General features: G+C 37.0%; 1 protein-coding gene across 16 annotated transcripts in view; it reads left to right on the top strand.

Moving 5' to 3' along the window:
• The first annotated feature begins 3,560 nt into the window (after positions 1-3,560).
• HEATR5A (HEAT repeat containing 5A) overlaps positions 3,561-22,282 on the top strand; it is a 64,176-nt gene continuing 45,454 nt past the window's right edge. For 5 of the 16 annotated variants that reach the window (XM_085580462.1, XM_085580459.1, XM_085580461.1 and 2 more), the window contains exons 1-7: positions 4,358-10,124; positions 10,727-13,074; positions 14,538-14,768; positions 15,759-15,970; positions 18,753-18,861; positions 19,381-19,530; positions 19,793-19,964. In XM_085580462.1, coding sequence (XP_085436588.1) covers positions 14,643-14,768; positions 15,759-15,970; positions 18,753-18,861; positions 19,381-19,530; positions 19,793-19,964 — 769 coding nt within the window. In that variant the 5' untranslated portion in view covers positions 4,358-10,124; positions 10,727-13,074; positions 14,538-14,642. Of the gene's footprint in view, positions 3,660-3,962; positions 4,205-4,357; positions 10,125-10,726; positions 13,075-14,537; positions 14,769-15,758; positions 15,971-18,752; positions 18,862-19,380; positions 19,531-19,792; positions 19,965-22,282 lie in introns of those variants that run through there. The other 11 variants (XM_085580454.1, XM_085580455.1, XM_077784040.2 and 8 more) reach the window with 11 other exon arrangements.

Genomic DNA, 22,282 nt, shown 5'->3' with positions numbered 1-22,282 from the left:
CAAAGCAATTTTCTGCTCCACTTTTTCCATCTGTGATCTGAAAGAAAGAGTGAAAACAGGGGAAAGAGGTTTAAAACCACTGGGTTTTCTCCTTTTTACTAAAAGTAAAACATAATCTCTGATCCTCTTTTTCCATTAGAAGGCAGTAGCTTTTACCTCTCTTCACCTTTGTTGGAGTTACAGGAAGTTGCCTTTCACTACTTCCTTCTTTAGCCTCTGCCACACAAATGTGACTTAAGCTGGTGTTTACAGAGCACTTTGAGTACCTCAATGCACGGTGTGGTATCAGTACAAATAACACCTCATTGTATTTCTAAAATAGGAATGATCCAGACAGCATAGGAGAGAAAATAAACGGCATTTTTTTCTTACTGTTCTAGTTCATATGTATCTCATTACTCTGAATTTAACATTGCTTTCCATTCACCTTAATTACTGGTGTAAGTGCCACAACAGATGCCCTATTACATCAGTATGTGTTAAAAATGTGCAAGAAGGAATTTAATGCCATTTAGATGTGCTCTACTAGAAAAGAGTTGTGATGAAAGTTTTTGATTAATGTTGAATGTAAATGGGTTTTGGAAGGCCTTAGGATTTAGCTAGCAATCCCTCCCTAGATCTAACTTTCTTATTTGCCCCTTCCATTTTGGTATCTCTATCTAACATTATCTAGGCCTGCATAATACTTCTATTTGCACTTTAGGATTTAAAATAACAGTAGGATAGTGCAATTGCTTAGCAGGAATTCAGGCCTTGCATTTTGTGATAGTACAAAAAGGAACTGTGTTGGGAATAAAAAGAAGCCTAGCAATATTGTAGCATAAAAATATACATTATTTTTTATATTCAATGTGTAAAAAAATCAAGAGTGGTACCTAAAGCATTGTGACATCTAAGACAGGCCAAAATGTATTGGGTTCTACATGCCTCCAGAAAGTAAAACTAAATGGTTAATCTTATAATTAATTTAAAGATATCCCTTCTTAATGATTTTAATATATAATGGAATTCAGGTTTTTTTACTATGTAATTATTTAGTGATGTAACATTTGATTCAAATCAGGCCCCTAGTCCTGTGATTCTTACTCATGCCTGGACAGTCTCACTGAATTCAAAGACACATTCTTTTTTCTTCCTCTAGAGTCACTGAGGATTATAGAACTGAAAGAATTAAAATATTTAGCTCAGAGGCATATGTGACTGTATAGATATTCTACTATGTCTGGAATTTGTATGGCAGAACTGACTTATGCTCTAAATCAGTCAACCCACTTTACCAAAATAGACTAATGAGAAGACTGATCTGACAGTAGATTTGAGCATTTCAATTATTTGCCAGTTGCTTATTTTCTTAAGTAACTTGTTGTTGAAGCACAGTCAGGACTAATGAGGAAAGGGAAAATTTAATTAATACATGGTGAATGCATCTAATTGTCCTAATTTTTCTGTTTTAGAACAAATTACTATAAATTTGCATAACATTTTTTTTTAAATTTCAGATTGAAAAGGGGAAAAATAAAAATAGCATGAATAACTGCTAAAGGAGATGCTAATTTGAATCAGTGCATGGTTAACAGTCTGTTAACCAATTTAGAGAAGAATAATGGTAAAAATCAAGGTTAGCTATAAATCCAATGAAGACAGACTCTTACCCTTATGTAAGCACTGCTGGCACAAAGCAACCCTAAAGCTGATGTACCCAGAGATGGAAGGAGCATCCTGCTTCAATATGCCTTGTTATTCCAATTGATTCATATCAGTTTAGCAATAACAAAGCATTACTTAGAGCTGATATCAGGTGTCCTGGGGGGCTGGGCAAGATAATTCTTGGGAAAAACTGAGCAAGTCTTTTCTTCTTAATGAATGATGTTTTGTCTTGCCCTGTGTTCATGTAACACTCAGCATTATGAGATACTAATTTTGAGCAGGTCTCTGCCTGCTACCATAACAGAGTGAAGAATAGGTGTAATAATAATAATTACAGCAATAACATTCAAAAAATTATTCTAGATTTGGGGTTGTTTATTTGTTTCTGAGTTAAACATGATAAATCCTTCACAAATATTTACAGGAGCTTCTCATACCTCAGGACTGTCAGAGAGCCCTTGTTTTTCTGGAGTTCCTCATGGGAAAAGTCATCATGTAACAATCTTTGAATAGAAATTGTTCAGCTGACCTTTCTCACAAGTGAATTGCAAATCACTGTATTACAAAGAGCAATTCAGCTCCTGATCAAAATGAAGCTAACTCAGTAGATAATTCTTTCCTGGGAATGTATGTGAGTTTTGAAAACAGGTTAACACCCTTACATCAGTACGAGTTTGTGGAGTTGATTTCTGTGAAACATATGATTTCCTGCTTCAGGTGTGAGGCATAGTCTTCATTACCACATCCATTGCCAGAATTTTTTAAAAAAGGTCATTGCATCAGTGCTCATGTTTTTTACCACAGTCAGTTTAGTAAAAATGAAACCAGTGTCCATATATGGTAAAGCAGCCTGGTGCTCATGGCATCTACAGCACAATGTAATCAGGCTGCCCTGCATGTGCTCTTTGAAATATTTCTCAGTAGGATCATCCGCATAACTGAGTACAGATGTTCCCGGAGGATCTCCTGCATGTAAACTTACATATTGAACCTAAGTTGAATGTACAAGCTTATGCAAGCTTTAGACACAATTTCTGCTCCTATAGTTTTGTGTCCCAAGCATTATTCCCTCACCACAAAAGTTCCCTCTCTACAACTGCCTGGAGGGAGGTTGGAGACAGGTGAGGGTCGACCTTTTCTCCCAGGCAAAGGACATAGCCTCAAGCTGTGCCAGGGGAGGTTCAGGTTGGACACCAGGAAAAATTTCTTTATAGAAAGGGTCATTAAACATTGGAATGGACTGCTCACGGAGGAGGTTGGGTCACCATCATTGGAGGTGTTCAAGAAATGTCTGGACATGGTACTTAGTGCTGTGGTTTAGTTGTCACTGTGGTGATCAGTCAAAGGTTGGACTCAATCTTACAGGTCTTTTCCCATCTTCATGTCCTGAGATTCTGTTTGCACAAGTTAAAAGAAGATAGTCCCAGAAAACACAGGCTTGTGGAGAGAATTCTGGGTCCTGGATTCCAAACACAGCTGGGCATCAGCTGGAAAACTACAATAAGATTATTGTTTATTTTAAAACTAAAAATTATAGAGAGATATACTTTCCTCTTATTAAGAGAGAACTTAAACTGATCACAGAATACATTAAAGAAAATCCTTCCAATTTATATTTTCTCATGACCAGTGAGTTCGCTAATGAAAATTTGGAAGGGTGGAAGTAATTCCTGGTGACAAAGCCACGTCCTCCAGCAGGGTCATCTATGCAGTAGGAGAAATGAGGTGAAATTCCTGGAGTTTCAACTGACCTTGTCTGTAAGATACAGAATTACTTCTTGACTTGGGATTCCATGTCAATCCATATCCCAATTTGGGATCACAGTTTACACTGATGAAACCCAGGAGTAACAACTTTTGCAAACGTTGAATTCGAGAACGCTTAATATAAAGGGCGTGTTCCTGTTACTGTCCTATGCAGTGGCCAGGGGCCCTCCCAGAGAAGTACGGACGCGGATGCCTGAGGGGCGGAGTGGAAATCGGAAGCCATGGCAGACACTGATCACAGCCAGGTACAAATCCCAGCAGTGCCAGCTGAGTTACCTTCACAAAGCATGACCGAGAGGGACCTTTCGTTGCTGTTTTTGGTGGGGCAGCACGGACGCGAGCCCCCGGCTGTGGCCCCCTAGCGCAGAGCCGCTGATGCCGCGGAGGCTGCGGAGCCTCGGAGCGCCCCGGGCGGTGACTCTGTCCCCTCCGGCACCGCGGCACCCGGCCGCTCCCGCCCTCCTCCCGGCCGCCGCGGGCGCTCGATGGCTCCGGGCCCGATTGCACAGTCCTGAGCACCGGAGTCGCCCTCGCTCTCCTCCTCCCTTTCCTCCCCCCTCGCCGGCGGCGGGCGGCGGCAGCTCGGCAAGGAGCCGGCGCCCCGCCGCGCTGCAGGAGGGCGGGCGGACGGGGCCGAGCCCGCGGCGCGGCGCGGGAGCGCTGCGGCCGGCAGGTACCGCGGGCGGGGGAGGCCGGGGCGGCGGGGCCGGGCGCAGCCGGGGCTCCTGCGGGGCTGTGCTTGCCCGAGGCCTGCGCCCGAAAAGTGCTGGATCACGCCCGGAGCCACCAGGTGGGTCGGTGGGTGTCACACACGCGGCCAGCTCCAAAGCCGGCGGCCGGGCGGCTCCCGGGCTCCTGCAGCCCAGCCCAGCCCGTGCCGCGCGTCCCGCTCCCCGGGGCTGCGGGCAGCTCTCAGCCCCGGCAGGGAAGGGAGGGCAGGGGGCGAAGGCGGGCGCCGCCCGGGTGTCACGGGGAGCGGCGGCGGGGCGGCCGTGCCGCCAGGCTCAGGGTGGGCGAGCGGGGATGCTCGCCCGGTGCGGGGCAGTACGGATCCTGAGGCTCGGGCAGGGCTTTGGCATCCGCTCGCACCGAGGTTCCATGATTTTGGGGTCTGGTTTTGTATTTTCTTATAAACCTTGGTAATTCAGAATATTTTGGGAGGGGTAGCAATATTGGAAATTCTGATATCCGGAAATGTTATCGTAAGTTTTTGCAGTTTGAATTCCTGGTTGTCTAGATAGGACAACGGCTAAGTTTACACCATATAACTGGTAAGGACCTTGCACAGGGATGTAAAATGTATAAAGTTACATTCGTGTTGACATTTTTGAATGTGGGAAAGAGTAATAGGTGTGGTAAGTTTAGTTAAGTGTAAAGTTTATTGAAATACGGGTGGAAGGATGATAGAAGATGAGGAAGGCAGATAAAAGTGGAGTTCAGCTTTGTGTTTCTATAAGTGAAATTTGATATCCTTTGAAATTTGGATTCATTAATTGTAGTGATTCTTTGAGTTTGAGGTTTGATTTAGTAGGATTAGGTGTTTGCAGTTGTGCCCATGAACTGTACATGTATTTTAGTCTCACATTCCAGAAATATTTTCCCTGTCTTCAGAAATAGTCAAGCTACATTGTATGCTTTAGTGTTTTGCTACAGGGTATGTAAGTCTCAATCCATGTATGGAATAACAATTGAGACACAGAAGATAGGTTACTTCTGGTTGTGTGATGAATGGAGCTTGGGTTTCTTTTCCTGATGGTTTCACACAATGAAAAGGAGGAGTTGGGGGGAGGAAGCCAGTTTACTGTTACACTAAGTGTAGCCATACATTGAAAACTTGTGTTTGATTATTGAATATAGGATTGTTTTTGTAGTCAGGAAAATATCTGACTTACTGACTAGTTCATGATGTTGTGTGCAAACACATCAAAAACTTTATTAATCAATGCAGGATGATCTTCTGTTTTAAGATTCAGAACACCCTACCGAGGCAGGAGATTAGAAACATCTTCTCACAGAAACATTTTCAGAATGCAGGATGTTTCTTCTATTCATCTTTTACCTATATTTACTGGGTTCAGGTAGCAGAACCTTTAAAAAGACACACAGTGTATCTTTAGCTACACTGCACACTGAAAAGGTTTTAAACCTCTCTAGGCAGTTACATTTTTGAGCTGTTTTGGAGTTTCTTTGGGGAACAGCCACATAAAATACCTAGAGAATGAACCATTGCAGTGAGGTATGTCAGTGGTTTGTGCCCGGGTAGTGTTCTCTGATCTGCCAAACAAGTCTCCTGCAGAGTTTGCATCTGTGAGGGCTTCTCCTGCTGCTGCTAAATTTCCGTGTTGGTTTTTCAGTGCAGTTGAAATCTAATAATAGTAAAAGCTATAGTGATTTTCAGGAAAAATAAGTATCCTTTTCTGGGATTTCAGTATATATTCAATAAAAATTCCCTGTGGCTTAATTTAATGCTAAGCTAGACTGGATTCAGCATTTACCTTAACAGAGATTGGTGGCTAAAATCAACCTACTTTTTGGATAATCCATATACATATATATCACCTACTGTAAGTCAGTTTAACATTTTAACAAGTGATTTCATTTCCTGAAACTTCTGTCATTGTGATAAAAAAAATCAAAAACAAGCAAACAACAAACCCCACCCTGTCAGCATACTTAGTTTGGTATATTTTGTCTATATTAGATACATAAGATTTTCTACAACATTCTCAGGACTAAAGCTATTTTCATACATATATTTAAATTGGTATATATTATTGTCAGCAGATGGATGTTTATAATTCTGTGGTGTTGATGCATTTGCCTTGCTATCACACCAGGTTTTTAATCTGCAAAGAAATAAACACGAAGAATCCTATGCATTTTTATTCAGACTTAAAACTAGTTATAAGTAGCTTTTTGAAGTTTACTTAGTCTAGTTTTGGGGAAAAAGAAAATGCTTTAAATTAACCTTGTCAGTATCAGATATGATACCCTTTTTCTGATTATTAGAAGCATTGGTTAATTTTTGGTATGTAATTTGCCCAGTTGACTGCAAACAAAATAATGTTCTGAGGTCCCTATAATGGAACCAAGTTTATCTTTTGACTGTAACTTTCAGAAATGAACCTGAATAATACTCAAGAGTTGTGAGGGCCAGGGAGGTCAGAGTATGCCAGTAGTGCCCACTGTGGAGCTCAGGAAATGGTTGTTTATATTTCTCAGTTACTGAATGTTGCTGTTTCTTGGTTTTCTGGAATAATTCTTCTCACGTGGAGATAAAAGTGATTAAAGTGATAATAAAAAACATGAAAGCAAAGTGTATGTACTTTTTAATACTATGAATTAATATCTTTCAATTGTTTTTTCAAAATGTCTTTAATATTTTGCATTGCTAAAACAGCTATTGCATTTTCAGGCACTTTGTTCAGGGTATTTTTCTCAAATTATGTCAAGCTTTGTCCTCAAAACTTCACAGAAATCATTCAGCATTCCTAGAAGACATTGTCTTGTTGTTTCTTTCACACTTCAGCAAATGTATATTGTGTTGTAGTTCTTATCAATGTCACTGTTATGTGTGAGGATTGTGGGTGGTCACATTCTTTGAGTGAATAGTTTTAAAACCAGGAAGCTCAGAGCAAGAATTCTCGTAGATTTCACTTAGCTCTTTGTTGCCTTTAAGGTTTATTGCTCTTTCAGATACAGGGTAATTCCTCCAAAACTTGGAAATCAGTAACATTTGATAAGCATTTTGGTAGGAAAACCAGTCATTTGGAACTGTTCCTGAGGGAGTAAACATGTACTTTGTGTGAGCATCATGGTTCACAAAACATCAAAATACAACCCCTTTGTTTTGCAACACAAATGGAAGTAGCTGAGAAGTTAACAAGAATTCTGTTTGGGCTGCATATTTGTCCTTTAGTACAGCCTGAAATGCTGTGGGAACACTGCAAGACCTGCATATGTGGAGGATACAATATATGGAGAAGCACTTGGATTGTATCTTTAACAAGTTCCTGTGTAAATGCTACCAAGTTTTCAGTGAGAGAATAGACACATAGCATTCCTGTGGCAAATTTCTTCATCCAGAGCACTATTAAGAGGAAAGACTGAAAGAAAAGTATCTTGTTTCAACATCTATGATTTCAGAGTCATATTTCTAAACAGGATAGTTGCATACAAAAATATAATGTAAGGGGAAGTTGTCCTAGTCTGAAATCTTCAGCAATAACTAGAGGAAGTGGCTGTGCTATCATCTGTTATTTTTTGTTGCTCATAATCAGACAGATTCTTAATTGCTTTTTGCTGTTTGGGATAAGCAATGTGTGATGCAAATGTGTACATATGTTTATTTAAAGAGGATATGTGAGTGAAACTGAGCCCCACTGTTGCATAGAATATACAATAAAACATTGGAGTATTCAACCGTGAGATTTGTTTGCTGTGTTTTTCACATGCTAATGCACTCAAAATTTGATATTAGGAGTTATAGTTCTGCTTGATTTAAGGGCCTTAAAATTTTGGACCTTCTCTGTGGCCTGGTATTCTTTTCCATGTGCTCTGAGCTGTAGTCTTGTGATGACTTTCTCTTGTGGCTTCTTCTTGCAAACTGCTGTCAAAACGTCACTGTTGGTCCCATCTTTTCTGTGCCTGGCTTTAAATTTCTCTACTGCTGCCCAATGTAACATAACACTACAAAATACCTGGCATTTTTATGGTTTTGTATTAATTTTGGATGAAAAACATTTGTGAGTTCGATGCCAAGGATAATTTGGCTCAAATTGATGAGACCAATCAGTGACAAATTCCAGTATGTGTGTGTATGCATTGAAAGATTGGGCTCTGGTTTCATAAATTGTTCTTAAACCTCTTCACAAAGTATTTCATCAGTCAAACAGTGTTTCTGCTAAAGAAACAGTCTTCAGGGGAGTTAACTTTCTCTTTGTCTCTTCCTCACCTCTCTTCTTGTCTTGGTGCTCAAATTTTCTACATCTGCTTGTATGTTTCTTTGAACATACATACAAGAAAGCAGTAAAAGTGCACATGAAATTCCCAGCTTCTTTTTTTCTTTCTTTTTTTTTTTTGGTTGACTGAATGGGTGAGAGTGATAAGCACTACTGAACATCAAATATGTACAGAGGGGTCACTGTTATGTTGGGACCAGCAGTTACGTGCTCTTGCTCAATGTAACTGTGGAGAAAAAATTTAAAGCTTGTGTATATAGAAAAAAGGTACAAGTTGGCTGAATGATGGGGATCCTGCCACACAAAGGATGTGGAAGTACTGATTCACTTACACTGATTCTTTTATTTAGCTTTGCCTTCTCTAACTGAAGATTTTGAGGCAGACTTTGCTGGTGTGAGTTAGTTGAGAATAGTTTCTTGAAGTCAGTAAGTAAACAAAGGCTGCTTGGTTTCCATTATTTATCAACATATTTATCTATTGAATATTCCCACTCTAATATATTTCCAGTGTCTAAACTCCAAACTCATTTAAGCTGAAATTTTAGGTTTTTTAGTCCTTATGATATTACTGAGATCCTGTAATTGTTGCTTATTTAAATCAGATTATTTCAGCGTGTGCTATAAATTTCCTGGGCCATCATGTCTCCCATTTGAAGTTGCTGGAGTTTGAAACTGCACATTTTGCCTTCTCCAGACGTGGGTGCCTCTTTATTTTTGCCTACTAGCATAAACAGTACACTGTAACTATTGGATTTTGGTCCACGTTTCATTCATTAGTAGCTGCATTTGGCTGGTGCTTTAAGGTCTTTCCGCCCAGCTGGCAAAGACCATCATACTCAGTTTCTCCTGTCAGAAGTAAGTCCAAGGGAGCTGGGCAGGAGTTGTGTTTATGTTTGGAAGGCAGTGAACAGGTCCGTGCGAGGGTGTGACAAAGGTTTGGGCATCGATGTCTCCGTGCAGTCAGCTCAGATGCGCTGCTAACGATCATCCCATTAAACTTTTAAACAGTGCTGCAGGAGTAACATTGATCTCAGCTGTTAATGGCTGGAATTGAACGTGTCGGGCTGGGAGGCTTGCTCTTAAACGTATTGGTTCACTTGTTAGGCAGATGATAATGAATCTTGCTTTCTGAAGAAAAGAACCTGAATTTGAAGTCAGTTAAAATACCACTGCGGTGCAGTGAGGGTCATGTTGAAGCTAGCGAATGTGCTTCAGCTCTGTTTTTCAGCAGTGGGATGGTTATGGCATCGATTGTGTAGTCAGCCCAATGGCTGCTGTTATGAAAACACTGGTTGTTATTATTACTGGTCATTTTTCATCTTAATCATGACTCTTATTCATTATATTTTTTTTACTGTTACTAATTACTGTCAATGAGTAACAGCAATAGTTTCTTAAAGGAATGCTATGCACTGTGTCTCTGCTAGATTAGTCATTGGTACAAAATTGAATCCACATGTTTATTATCTTATATCAGATTTTTTGCAGAATTATGTTAATACTTTTGAAATTAGAAATATATGAATAATTATTAAGGTAAGCTAAGTGGCACTTTATTTTCTTCACTACAAAGCAGGTATAAAGACTTAGACCCTCATCTGTATTGTGCATTAGATTCTCACCTGAGCCTCCTGCTCAGAGAACTGAGGCTGATCAGATTTCTGTTTGAGCAGCACTTGTTCCTGGCAAAGCGAGTCAGACTGGTGGATCAGAGATGAAATGTGAAAAATTTTAAAAGAAAATAAATTTGTAAGTACAAACTTGGTCTGTGGGGTAGTTTCCATTACTTGTGTTGCTCTTCACTGAAACAATGAGTCATAATTTGAAGGCTGATTTTTAGTGAGAGACCAGTTAGGAGTTTGCTTTATTGCAGATTACTTTTTTTTGGTACTTCTTATTTTTTTGTGCATAAGCAAAATATGTCAAGAGTTGGAAGGAAGAGGAAGAGTGAAATTCATTAAGTTACTGTTATTGCTCATAGCTTTTTCATTGGTAATGTTACAGTTTTTACTTAGACTTCCATGTGAAAGATACACAACAGTCTATGCTCTGCTTCCCTCATCTTTTGAAGCTTGAGGAGATTACCTAGCTTGGAATAAACTTGATCCAAATAATAGATCTATATAGGTTTCTCTCTCTGTTATAACTTTATCATGGGTGGTCTGTTGGTTCTCATTTGAAAGACAGTAGCTGAAGTTATCTACTCAGATTAGTCTTACCCTGGTTGAATCACCTTTTATTTAAAAACTACAGGTCCTTTTCTTCTCATTGAGGTTTGTCAGAAACTTCAACAATACAGTTGCTGTTGCCTTTTAATGCTTGATGCACCCTGTATTTCTTTCAATTTACAGGGTGGCATTCCATCTAGTGATTGCTCCAAGAGCTTTTCTGAGCTCTTTTCTGACCAGTCTTGAACAATTCTGCTTGTCAAATTGTCAATTGATAAATGAAAAAAAAATTAGTAAGTAGAAACAACTTCTGCCTTAGCCAATAAATCTTTGTGCCAGTTTTGTAGCATAATGTAAAATAAACTCAGCTCACAGGAAGAAAAAACCAGGAATTTTTGTTTGATCTTTTCTTGTAGTACTGATGGGAAAATTGTTCTTGTAATTGCTTCAGTTACCTAAAAACAAAACCAAAAGAATAGTGTATCATGTTGGTTGGTAAATGAAGATTTCATCAGTCATGTATGACTTTTTATTTTGGTTGATGGCATAGCATACATCTCATTTAATTAAATTTCACTTTTTTTTCATATTGAGAAGCGTCAAAATTACACCACCAGGGGAAAAGCACTATCAAATAATTCAGCATTTCTAAATGTGGGTTTCTTGTAAATAAAGGTGCATCTTTACATGCTTAGGTTGTACTTCATTGATTTACTGGTGCTGACAATGGCCAAGCAGCTCCAGTTGCTGACAGAATGTTCTCTCTTTCCTGGTGCTTGACCAGCCCAGAGCGTGGCTGTGCTACGCCTTCAATTAGAGCAGAGTCTCACCCGTGTCTGGACAGTGTGGCTTTGGGTTTGATGTTTTCTTCTCCTTAGAAATTGCCTGGAAACATCTTGTATACATAACAAGGACATATTTACTATTAATTGAATGCAGGTCGTTCCTAAGTTCTGTGCTTGTGTTCAACTTTGCACTGTGAGCCCTGTGCCTTTTGCTTTGTTCTCTGCAAAACCAGTATGCTGCAGGAGAACTTCATGCCCTACATTATTGCCCTGCTTCTCCTAAGTTTCTAGCCATGTGCCCTTCTTTTTATCATTACTTTTGAAACTTCATAAGTGTCCCTGGTGTGCAGGCTTACAGCTTTTTGAAAGGAAACTCAATAAGTGTTTGGAATAAGTTTTTTCATAGGGTAAGGAGTATGGTGCTTTCTATACAGGTTTGTGGAATTAAGGCTTGCTTGTTGATCAGCAGTGGAAAGATCAGGCCTGGGATTTTTGAATATTTTTTTCCTGTATGGACAGTTCTATTTCTACAAAACTAATCCTTGCATAGTAAGCAGTCAGCCTTTGTAAGTCAGTCCTAATAGTCTTTTTTTTTTTGAGAAATAGTAGTGTTTCTGGTCATGTTAGCAGGCGTTCATTATAAAGATCAGCAATTGCACCAGAACATTTTTTCTTTCTTTAATTTAGGCCAAAACCAAATAAATTTATATTGGTTTTGCAAGTGTGTGCTTATACAATTGGAGTGTTTCATTTAGAAACAAGTTACAATAATAACTTGGGATAGTGTTGCTTAGGGCTTTGTGTTAGAAACCCCCGAGGGTGCAGGTTCTGCAGTTTCTCGATACTGGTCGCAGTGGCCAGTAGTCCTTACAGTGAAAATCTTTTTCTCTGTCAGGAGGTAAACTTCCTTGTTTTTATTATAAAGTAAAGAATATGTCTTCATCCTCTTGGTCACCTACCCTTTTGAAGGCTGTGAGGTCATCTTGAATCTTTTCTTCAGCAGGCTGAACACTGGTTTACCAGGCAGAAAGAAGTGTGGATTATTCTGATATGCACATGTGCTTTTTATTTGTTTTCAGCATCAGTCTTTTGAAGAGTGATTGAAAAGTGAATACTTTTAAAATAACATGCAAGCTGTATTTTATGTCCTACCAGAACAAGTTCAAGTTTAATGAGTTTTGAAAGGAAATGTTTTTGCCCATGAGTTCTACTACTAAAACTATATCTGGAGGCTAGGAGAATGGGTTGATAATCCTCATGTCATGTATTGATAGTATTGTACATTAATTTTGCAGAACAGTTGAATCACCTTTGGCAGTTCTGCTGATTGTTGGATAATATTTCTAGAAATTATTATAGTTATGATGCTGTTTAAACTAACTTTTTACTGGTTTAGAATTAAACTGAGTTAACAAAACAGAAATGAGAAAGGTGATTTTAGTAGTTAAATGAGCCCAGTTGTGTGGTGTATGTGGTGGGTCTGCCAATTTAAATGTAGCATATAAAGAGATAATAATATTCATCCAGTCTTTTTTGGTGAGCTATGACTTAATAAACATTGATGATATTGCAAGACTTTGGAATTCTTGTTTTCTGTAGAAACACTTGTATCTTATGTGCTTTCATTCCTAACATTGATCTTTGTATTAATTATTTTCATAGAAAATCGAGTTCTTAACATCCTTTATACAAAAGCTTGGAGTAGCAGAGAGACAGTTTTTACAATGAGGATAAATTATCTGCTAGGTAAGTTAAGTGCCAATGTCGGACAACAAACTGATCTTTTCAGTTAGGGAAGACAATTGAGTTGTAATCCTGGGTATGTAAATTGGGTAAGTTGCTGTGGTGGTAGGTGGTTTAGATATGGTAGACATTAGAACAGGCCTTGGATGAGGGGAAAATGGAGCATTTGTGACTTAACATGTAATTTTCATGCTGAGCAGTGATGCAACTACACTTAATCCTGTTTTTTTTTTTTTTGTATGTTTAAAAAAATGTGAGAGCTAAATTATGTGAGTGTTGTCGGAGTGAGATAACTGATAAATTGTGAACTTCTGTGTACCTAGGTGGACAAAATCTGTAGTGGTATAATGTGCTATGTATATTTAGATCTGCTTGCCATTTTATAGAGTGGTCCCATGTCAAGCCCCTTGGTATTTTAGGTAGACTTGAAGCTGAAGTTTTTAGATTTGAAGTTCATAATGATAAATTAAATATAACTAATTTTTTTTGTGAGTAAATTTTAATAAAAATGTGTAAAAAGTGGTAAAGGTAACCTTTGGCTCTGTGTTTGATGACATCCTGAGTACTGAATTATTTAGCAATGCTTTGTATTGCCTATCTACTATTTGAGGGATCACTTTACACTGTAATATTTTTGCTGCATAGAAAAAATTGTGTTCAGCAGTCTTAGTGACCTCTGAAAAGGATAACTTGCTTGGGAGTTTAAAATGTGGTTGACATTTTACCAGAATCTCCCTGACTGTTTTTATTTGTGAAGTCTACAGAATATTCTATTTTATATTTTGAGGCGATATTGGGGGGGGGGGTGGGTGGGGGGGGAAGATATCGTTAGAAGTTATTTTCCATCTTGGTTTTCTTATCAACAATGTGGAAATTCTCAAAATAGTCTGAGAGACATAAGTAAAACATAGCTTCTTTAGAACTTTGAGGTTTGAAACAATCTTTTCAGGTTTGATTTTTTTTTCCCAAAAGAGATTATTAAAGGTTTGCTCAGCAGTGAAATTCTGGGGTCTTTTTATGCCTTGCTTGGTATTGAGAATGTCCAATAATATGTCAGCATTTATATTTGTGAATATAATTAACAGGAGTTTGTTAATTGTTGGTTGCAACTTTTGCTGCACTTTGTTCTTGATAACAAAATCATTACATTTGAGGTCAGTTGGTCATTACTTTTGGGTATATGATTAAGGACTAGAAAACCTCACTTCATGCAAAACAAGGTGAAGTAAAATCAGTCCTGATGTATTCAGATGTATATTTAACTTCAACTGGCATATTACATCAACACCATTATCTCATTTTCAAAAACATTTGGTATTACTAAGGACATCCAAATAACACTGCTGTAATTTCCTTTTTATATTAGGCTTTCTTTGCAAATTTTCATTTTACTAAGTCAAGCATTAATACTATATATTATGTGATGGTTGACTTTTTATTAACTTTTTTCCCTTTTTCCTGTTTAGATGTACAAACTTCTGATTTGCCAGATATTAATGAGTAATTTTGGTAGTTCGTTGGATTTTTTTTTCATTCCATGCTGTTGGGAGATCTGAGGAAAATTTCAAGGAATGGAGTTAGCTCACAGTTTGCTACTTAATGAAGAAGCATATAACCAGCTTGGTGAATTTCAAAAAGCAGAGTTCATTTTTGAATGGTTACAGTTTTTGGAAAAACTTTTACCAGTGACTAGCAGAGTAAGTGTAATAAGACTTGAGAATAAAAGCCTGTCTTTTTATTATTTTGTTTAAAATTAAAAAAGCAGCCTGCAATATTATTTGCCTCATGTCTTGTATGCACAAGGAGTAAAAGTATATTTAGTGTTAGCAGCAGCTTTCTAAATGTTATGAGTTCTTGGTCACAACCCTTCTAGTGACAGAGCCACTTGTCCAATGAAAGGAATTTTAATTATTTTTAACTCCTATTCTTACTGCAAGATTTTGCAGCCCCATTATGAAAAATGTTAGTAATGTTTCCACCTAGTGTTGCACATAAGCAGGAATGTAAGATCTTTCTATTTGTTTTTTTTTTTTTAATTTTCCTAGTTAAATGATAAAATATCTGTTTCCAGCCAACTCTCCAATTGTTTGATTCACTGTTTAGTGTATATTAAGTAGGTTATGTAGACATGTGATAATAAACTAACCAACATAATGCTAATTTGTGATGGAAATACCTAAATGAAAAACAGTACCAGGTTCTTTTTTTTTTTAAGAGTATTAAAAAATGTATGTAAGACTGGATAATTGTTTTAAGGGAAGTTCTTTCTTTTCTAATGCTCAAGCTCCTGAAAGTCATCTTCTTTTTTAAAAATTCTTCTTTGCTACTATATTTATTATATATATCTATGAATTCTTTTATTTTAAAGCAGACATTAAAAGAAAGGAAAGGCAACTTTGTTTGAGAAAGATTTAAGCATAGACATGCCACAGGGAAAATACACTTGAAACACTGCTAGCAATAATTTTGCTCTGAAAAAAGTATTGGGTTTTTTAAGAAGGATAAAATAGTCACATACTTTAAATGTGTTTTCTTTAAGTATAAAAATGCAATAAAATGTTCATTTTTAGTTCAGAATGTCATTATCAGAGTGCTAATAATGAAAAGTAAGGATAATCTGAATTAATCATCTGTAACTAACTTTTAAATGTAACTGAACTTTAACTGGTTACTGATTTTATTTCCAGGCTGATATAAGGGAAAATCAGAAGAAACTGGTTGAACAATTGACTTCTTTATTAAACAATTCACCAGGACCTCCTACCAGACGGCTTCTTGCCAAGAATTTAGCTGTACTTTATAGCATTGGAGACACTTTTTCTGTTTACCAAACAATTGACAAATGCAATGAACTCATTCGGAGCAAAGATGACTCACCGAGTTATCTGCCTACAAAACTGTAAGTGTGTTTTTACCCTCAACCTTCAGATCCGGTAATAACGAGATAGGTTTAAGTGGTGAGATTCATTTGAGTTCACTGCCACAAAATAGGTAATAAAACAAAGATTGGGCTGGTAGTCCATGTTGTATATGAGTATCAGGAACCAAAAGAGTAGAAGACACCTGGTGGTCTCCAGCCGGACAATTGAAAATCAGGCTAGGGAGAATATCAACAATGGATAACAGAGTTACGAGAGGGCAGGTGTATTTTCCTTCAAATAGTTAGTAATAGTGCTTGAGAAGAGCAGTAAAACAGACAGTTGTGAAGCACAACTTCAGGTATAAAAGGCAGTTGCTGAGTACTTTTCTTAATTCAGGTGGGAAACTGGATATAGTTAAAAACATCTGAAATGTTTGTAACTAAATGCCAAAAGCTTTACCAACAGAGCAGAGAAACACGAACTGCTACTTCAGAATATGAAGCCAAATTTTATGTGCAGAAATGTTATAAATAACCTTCATTCCCAAAATTATGCACATCTCTCATTATAGTGAAGCAAATTAAAGATGAGATAGAAGGTAGTAAAGATAGATGAACATCCCTTTGCATTAATGATATGGTATTGAAAGCATAGCAGGATCTCTCTTCCTCCTTTACTTTGCATGCTAAACCTGTTTCTGACAATACAAGTAAAGATTCCTGAAAATAGATTTTTGCAATGAGTAAGTTGTATTTTCTTATATAATTTGTTTTGTTTCCTTCTTGTTCCAGTTGACCTCTTGTACAGTCTTTTGAGTTAGGAATAAGTTTGCTATAAAGGATCTTAGTCTTGCAAAGTAAATTACTGCTGTAGTACATTTTTAACAATTATATCCATTAACATTAGAGTTGAGTTGTTGTGTGGGACAGAGTTTTGCAGGTCTTCCTGCTTCAACTGTGGTATGCCACACTGGAAGAAGTGGGTGATGTCAGTACAGAAGAGAGTGATGGGGGAGGCCACTGGCAGTAAAGCAGAAATGGGAGAAAACCAAAGCCAGAATGAAGAGTAATAGCTGGGGGAGAGGGAGAGAGGTAGCAGTGTACACCACCTGTTCCTGGGTATGTAAGCAGTGGTAAGAAGAGGAAGAAAGAAATGGAGAAAAGGGTAATTCTACAATATTATTTTCTTAAAAAAAGTTTTGGTAAAGGGATTTCTGGTAGAACCAACATGGAGACAACAGGCTACAGAAAATAATTGGAACTACAGAACTGTGTGTTGAGTAAAATCTTTCAACTTAGGTTGCAAATATATTAAATGCTTGGTGTTCAGTGTAGAAGAATTGCTTTTTTTTTGTTTTGTTTTGATCGTGATTAAAGCGTTGTCTTTGCCATCTGTCCATATTTAGCATGCATGCCCATGTTGTCTCATAGCAACACTTCACCGTCAGAGTTCACAATATGTTGGTACACCTGGGAACTCCTTTAAATACAGATTCCAGTAAATTGGTCTCTTATCTCATAGATTATCACTTTTCTTCTTTCCTATATGTGGAAGATGAAAGTGTTTTAGGCAAGCATTTTAAACAAAACCTTAGTTAGGTGCTCATCTACTACTGAAACACAGCATGATGTGAATACTCTATCAAATCAGATAAACAGGTCATGCAGCATGAATGCAGCTTATTACTTTATTAAGGAGAGTACCTGTGACCATCAGATGCTCAATATAGAAGGGAAATTAGAAAATTATATTTTCATGCCCAGGCACACCATGAACAAAATTTAAATTGCAAGTTGTTGGTACTGAGTTGGATAAAAGCAATAACAAAACTCGGGTTTTCAATGAAAGTAATATTGTAGTATGATAAGAGATAAAGGATACTAGGTTTGTTTTGCTAACTGTGAATTTAGGGAATTACTGTAAATATTAAATGTATTTTTAAAATTAAGAATATATTCAGTATGAGAATTTAAAATTATAGATATGGAACTTGAATTCAGTTGAGGAATAAGCAAAATGTTTTGTTGAAGGGGATGCTGGGCAGTGTCTACATATTTAAGTAGGTCTGAAAAAGAGCTGAAAGCTGATTAAACATAATTCTTTTTGTATTCAAGTAATTAATTGATTTCATTATAGATCTGTCAATACAAAACCAATTGACTAATTATTCAAAGGAGAATGCTCTTTCATTACTTTAGGCACCTCTTTTTTTTTTTTCCTCAATATTAGCAGTTTTTGCCTTTGCTAAAGGAAAGGCCAGTAAGCACACAGAGTCTGTTTGTCAGATGTTTCACCTGAATGTTAAATTCAGAATCTATCTACAGTGAAAGATGTGGGTTTATAGTTCTATTTCCTTCAAGGTATCTCCTTATTATGTATTGTGATACATAGTGATAGAATTGTAATTACTAGACCATTTGCAGTCTACTGTCAACCATCACGTTGTAAACAAACCTGTCCCTGACTACTTCTGGCAGCCTCTGCTGCAGCATGACACAGAGCATGCTTAGTAAGAAATTAAAGTTAAGCTTTAAAGTGGATATGAGAACTATTCCTCTTGTAAAAGATACTGGAAGGTTGTATTATCTGAATTCTTGTATTATCTGAGTTACTTTAGCAACCCTTGTGGCTGCATTTCTTCTGGATGGTATGTGCCACATACAGACCATTTTTTTCTCCTTTTTGATGATCCACTTACATTTTTGGGACATCCTGTTTAGTTATTTTGCTGTTTGCACATTTATGACTTCAGTCGTCTTAATCCCTTTCATCTCTTAGTGCATTCATTTTCACGCGTCTTTGGATTTGCTTTTGTTTTAGTGCTGCGGTGGTATGCTTGGGCTATTTATACAAAAAATTGGGAAGAATTTTGGGAAACAGTTTTACTGACACCGTTGGGAATGTGCTTAAAGCAATGAAGAATGCAGAGGTATTGGAACAGCATGTTTAAAAAATGATTGGAAAAATAAAAGGATTTTTACTGCTGGTAGCTGGATCAATGAATAAGAGAAAATGCATGATACCAAAATACAAGAAAAAAGTTGTGAAAAATCAGATAAAAATCAGTGTCTAAATTCTAAAGAAGTACTAGAGTTAATGGATTATGACTGTAAAAGGACTGATCACAGCTTTTCTTTATTTAGTTTCATGAAAGTACTTGATAAATTAGAAAATTTAATTGTATTATTAATGAGAACATTTTTTTCTATAGTTCAAAGTTTTTGCATTGGGATTTATACTTGTAATTATTGTTTTTCAATAGAACATAGAATTACTATTTTCATTTGCTTATAGAGTTTTGGAGCAAGTTATCTGCTTTAACTTATTTCAGTACAAGTAGATCTCTAAGGGACCCAGCCATTTTTTACCTATTTCAGTAGTTGGCATTTTGTATTTCCAAGGAACTTGGGGTTACAAAACTTAAACATTTCTCTTTTTCATTTTTCAGTCTCAAGGTCGCTATGAAATCATGCTTAGTTTGCAAAATATATTAAATGGTTTAGGAGCTGCTGCTATCCCCTGTCACAGAGATATTTACAAAGCTGCCCGATCGTGTTTGACAGATCGATCTATGGCTGTCCGCTGTGCTGCTGCTAAGGTAAACTGCTCCAATAGCTGTTTTAAGTAGCTCCCTAAAACATAAAATTCTGTTTTAATGATAAATGAACACGGAAGTAAAAACATTGTTTGCTTATCTGTGTTTGTTTGATATTAACGTGGCATAAAAAATAGAAGTAATTTTAGTATGAAGCAAGGTGCTTATTTTGTTAGTGAGAACTCGGTTTATTATGTAGCAAACTAAAATTTTTACTGAGTGCTTTTCCATGTCAAGACACTTTTATTTCCATTTTTTTGTCTAGTGTCTTCTTGAACTTCAGAATGAAGCAGTATTTATGTGGACTACAGACCTGGATAGTGTTGTTACATTATGTTTTAAATCATTTGAAGGTTCCAATTATGATGTACGATTAGCCGTGTCAAAACTTTTAGGCACAATATTGGCTAAAGCTCTAACATCTAAGCAGATAACAGGTAAAATATGTGCTTTCTTTGCTGATTCCTCGTCTGTAAAAATCTGTCAGATTATAAGAAACTCTCAAGTTCTTTTGAAGCTTGAAGTAAAATCACATTGTGAGGTTCTTCCGACTGTTCATATCTCTGGTTTTGTCTTATTTCTAACTTTTTTTTGTCAAGTGCTTTTTTTTGGTTCTATCTATCTATCATGATGAAATAATGAACAATGGAAAGTAGTTAGTAAAACTTTTTCTCCACTATGAGGTTGTTGTTGTATGGAGTGAAATTAGTAACTGCAGGAATTTAAAAGCAAGATTAATTCAAGCAGTTTAGAAATAACTAAGATTTGAGGCAGTCTCTCTGTCAAAATAAAAAGTTAAGGATACCTTCAATCGATAGAACATCTGCATTGTCAGTGGATAGCAGTATAAGTATGATTAGAAACAGAAATTAGCAGGCAGTTTTGTTCACACAATAGCTATGTAACAGTTTTTTCTGGCAGACAGTACTTGAGTTGACTGAAGCATCCTGGCACGAAGTTATCATCTCCAATACTTTGTGTGATTCAAACTGAGTGGTTTTAGCCTTAGAAGCCCCAAGCTAGATCTCTAACTGTAATTGAAGCAAAATATAACAGGATGCAGAATAAGTGTGATTCAGACTGATTGTTCTGCTTTTAATGACAGCAGAGAAGACCTTCAGTGCAACAACCAGCAAATGACAAAATGCCTTTCAGCCCAACTTACTTTTTTAAAATACTTGAGGCTGTGTATTTGCATCGTAGATGCTAAAGTCTTGGTTTACAAAGTATTTCCCCCAGAAATTTTTTGAGAGAATTACTGTTCTACAGAAAAAAAAATCACCACTTATCTTTTCTTAATAAAATAAAAAAATAATATTCTGACCTCTTTATAGACTCATTAGTTTCCTTTAATCTATGTAAGTAATGTACTTGTTATTTCTAAGACTCTAAGATAAGATTATGTAAGAAGCTTATAAATTATTTGGTTGGCTATTTCAAGGAGTTTTGTCCTTATTTTAGTTATTTTTAGTTAAAAAGAAGTTAGAGCTAAGTGGGACAGAAGCTAGATGGGGACTAGAAGGGGCTGGGGAAGAGGTTCAGGGAGTAGTATATGAAGAAATTTGTACTCCTGAAATTTGTGCATTGTGTCTGATAACCTGCTGATATTGAGGGGGTTTTGTTTAAATTTTTTTTCTGGACATCTTTATTTCCAATCCTCTCATTCCTTTTCTCATTTGAATCCTTGAAAGAGAATGAAAAATGCAGTGAAAATTTTAGGTCAGTTGTCACAGGAACATTCTTTTTTTCAGGATTTTTCATAGAGCAGCACAGAGGAAAGAAAGATAAAACAATTTCTAATTCTGCTCCTTGTTTTTCTCATGTGGAATGTGTTTAGAGAATTGTTTACCTGTGGTCATTACTTGATTAGTTCCTGGTGAGGATTGTTTGAACCTGATGGCCAATCCAATCCACCTGTGTCTAGACTCTTAAGAAGAGGGTCACAAGTTGTGAGTTAAATATGGTAGTTAGAACAAGTAGTTTATAGTTTTAGTATCTCCTTTAAATAGTATGTTAATGTATTGGTGTATAGTTAGAATGAAGAAATCATTCAGCCTTCTGACCTGGAGTCAGACATCATCGTTTCTTCCCACCAGGTTCACCTACGTTACGATAGTCAGCATGCAGTGTGCAGTCATTGTGCTAAGTTTACATGTACATGTCCCAGCATGTATTTTAAACAGACTTTCTATCAAGAAATAAAGCATGGAATAGGAATTGGGGATGGATAATTTTCCTAAACAATTGCAAACATATTTTTTTTTTCTCCCTCTTTTAGAGGACTATCTTAATGCTAAGGTGACTTGATAATTTTTCTAAGAGGACCTGTAGCTGTGTAGAGGGGGATCTGCCCTGTCTGAGGTTTGGAACAGAGATTGTGTTTGCTGGTAATGTGGAATATGTAAGAACCAGGGCTTTCATGAAGCTGTGGGTGGTAGGAGTAGACCTTACAGATTTTTTTGCAGAGGGAGCATGGATGGTAAATACGGAGGGTGGGTAAATGTAAGTATGTATATTAAGTAATGGCTTATACTACTTAAATGTAGTTAAAGCCGAAAAACCTGAGAAATACTGTGTTTTGCTGGAGCAATGAGAGCTAAAATGTCCTAGTTTCTGTTGTGAAGTTATGCTCAGACAGTATTTGGATTTGATTGTGCTGCTGTGTGTGTGCAAATTATTTTTACTAAAATTAAGAGAGTTGAATTGCTATTTCTAAAATATACCAAGATTTTTGAACTATTCCTCTAAAGATGTA

This window comes from Lonchura striata, chromosome 5 (genome assembly GCF_050655825.1).
Source record: "Lonchura striata isolate lonStrDom1 chromosome 5, ASM5065582v1, whole genome shotgun sequence".
NCBI classification, from domain to species: Eukaryota; Metazoa; Chordata; class Aves; order Passeriformes; family Estrildidae; genus Lonchura; species Lonchura striata.
Note: the sequence above shows the minus strand (reverse complement) of the source record. Positions and strands in the feature narration are given on the sequence as shown.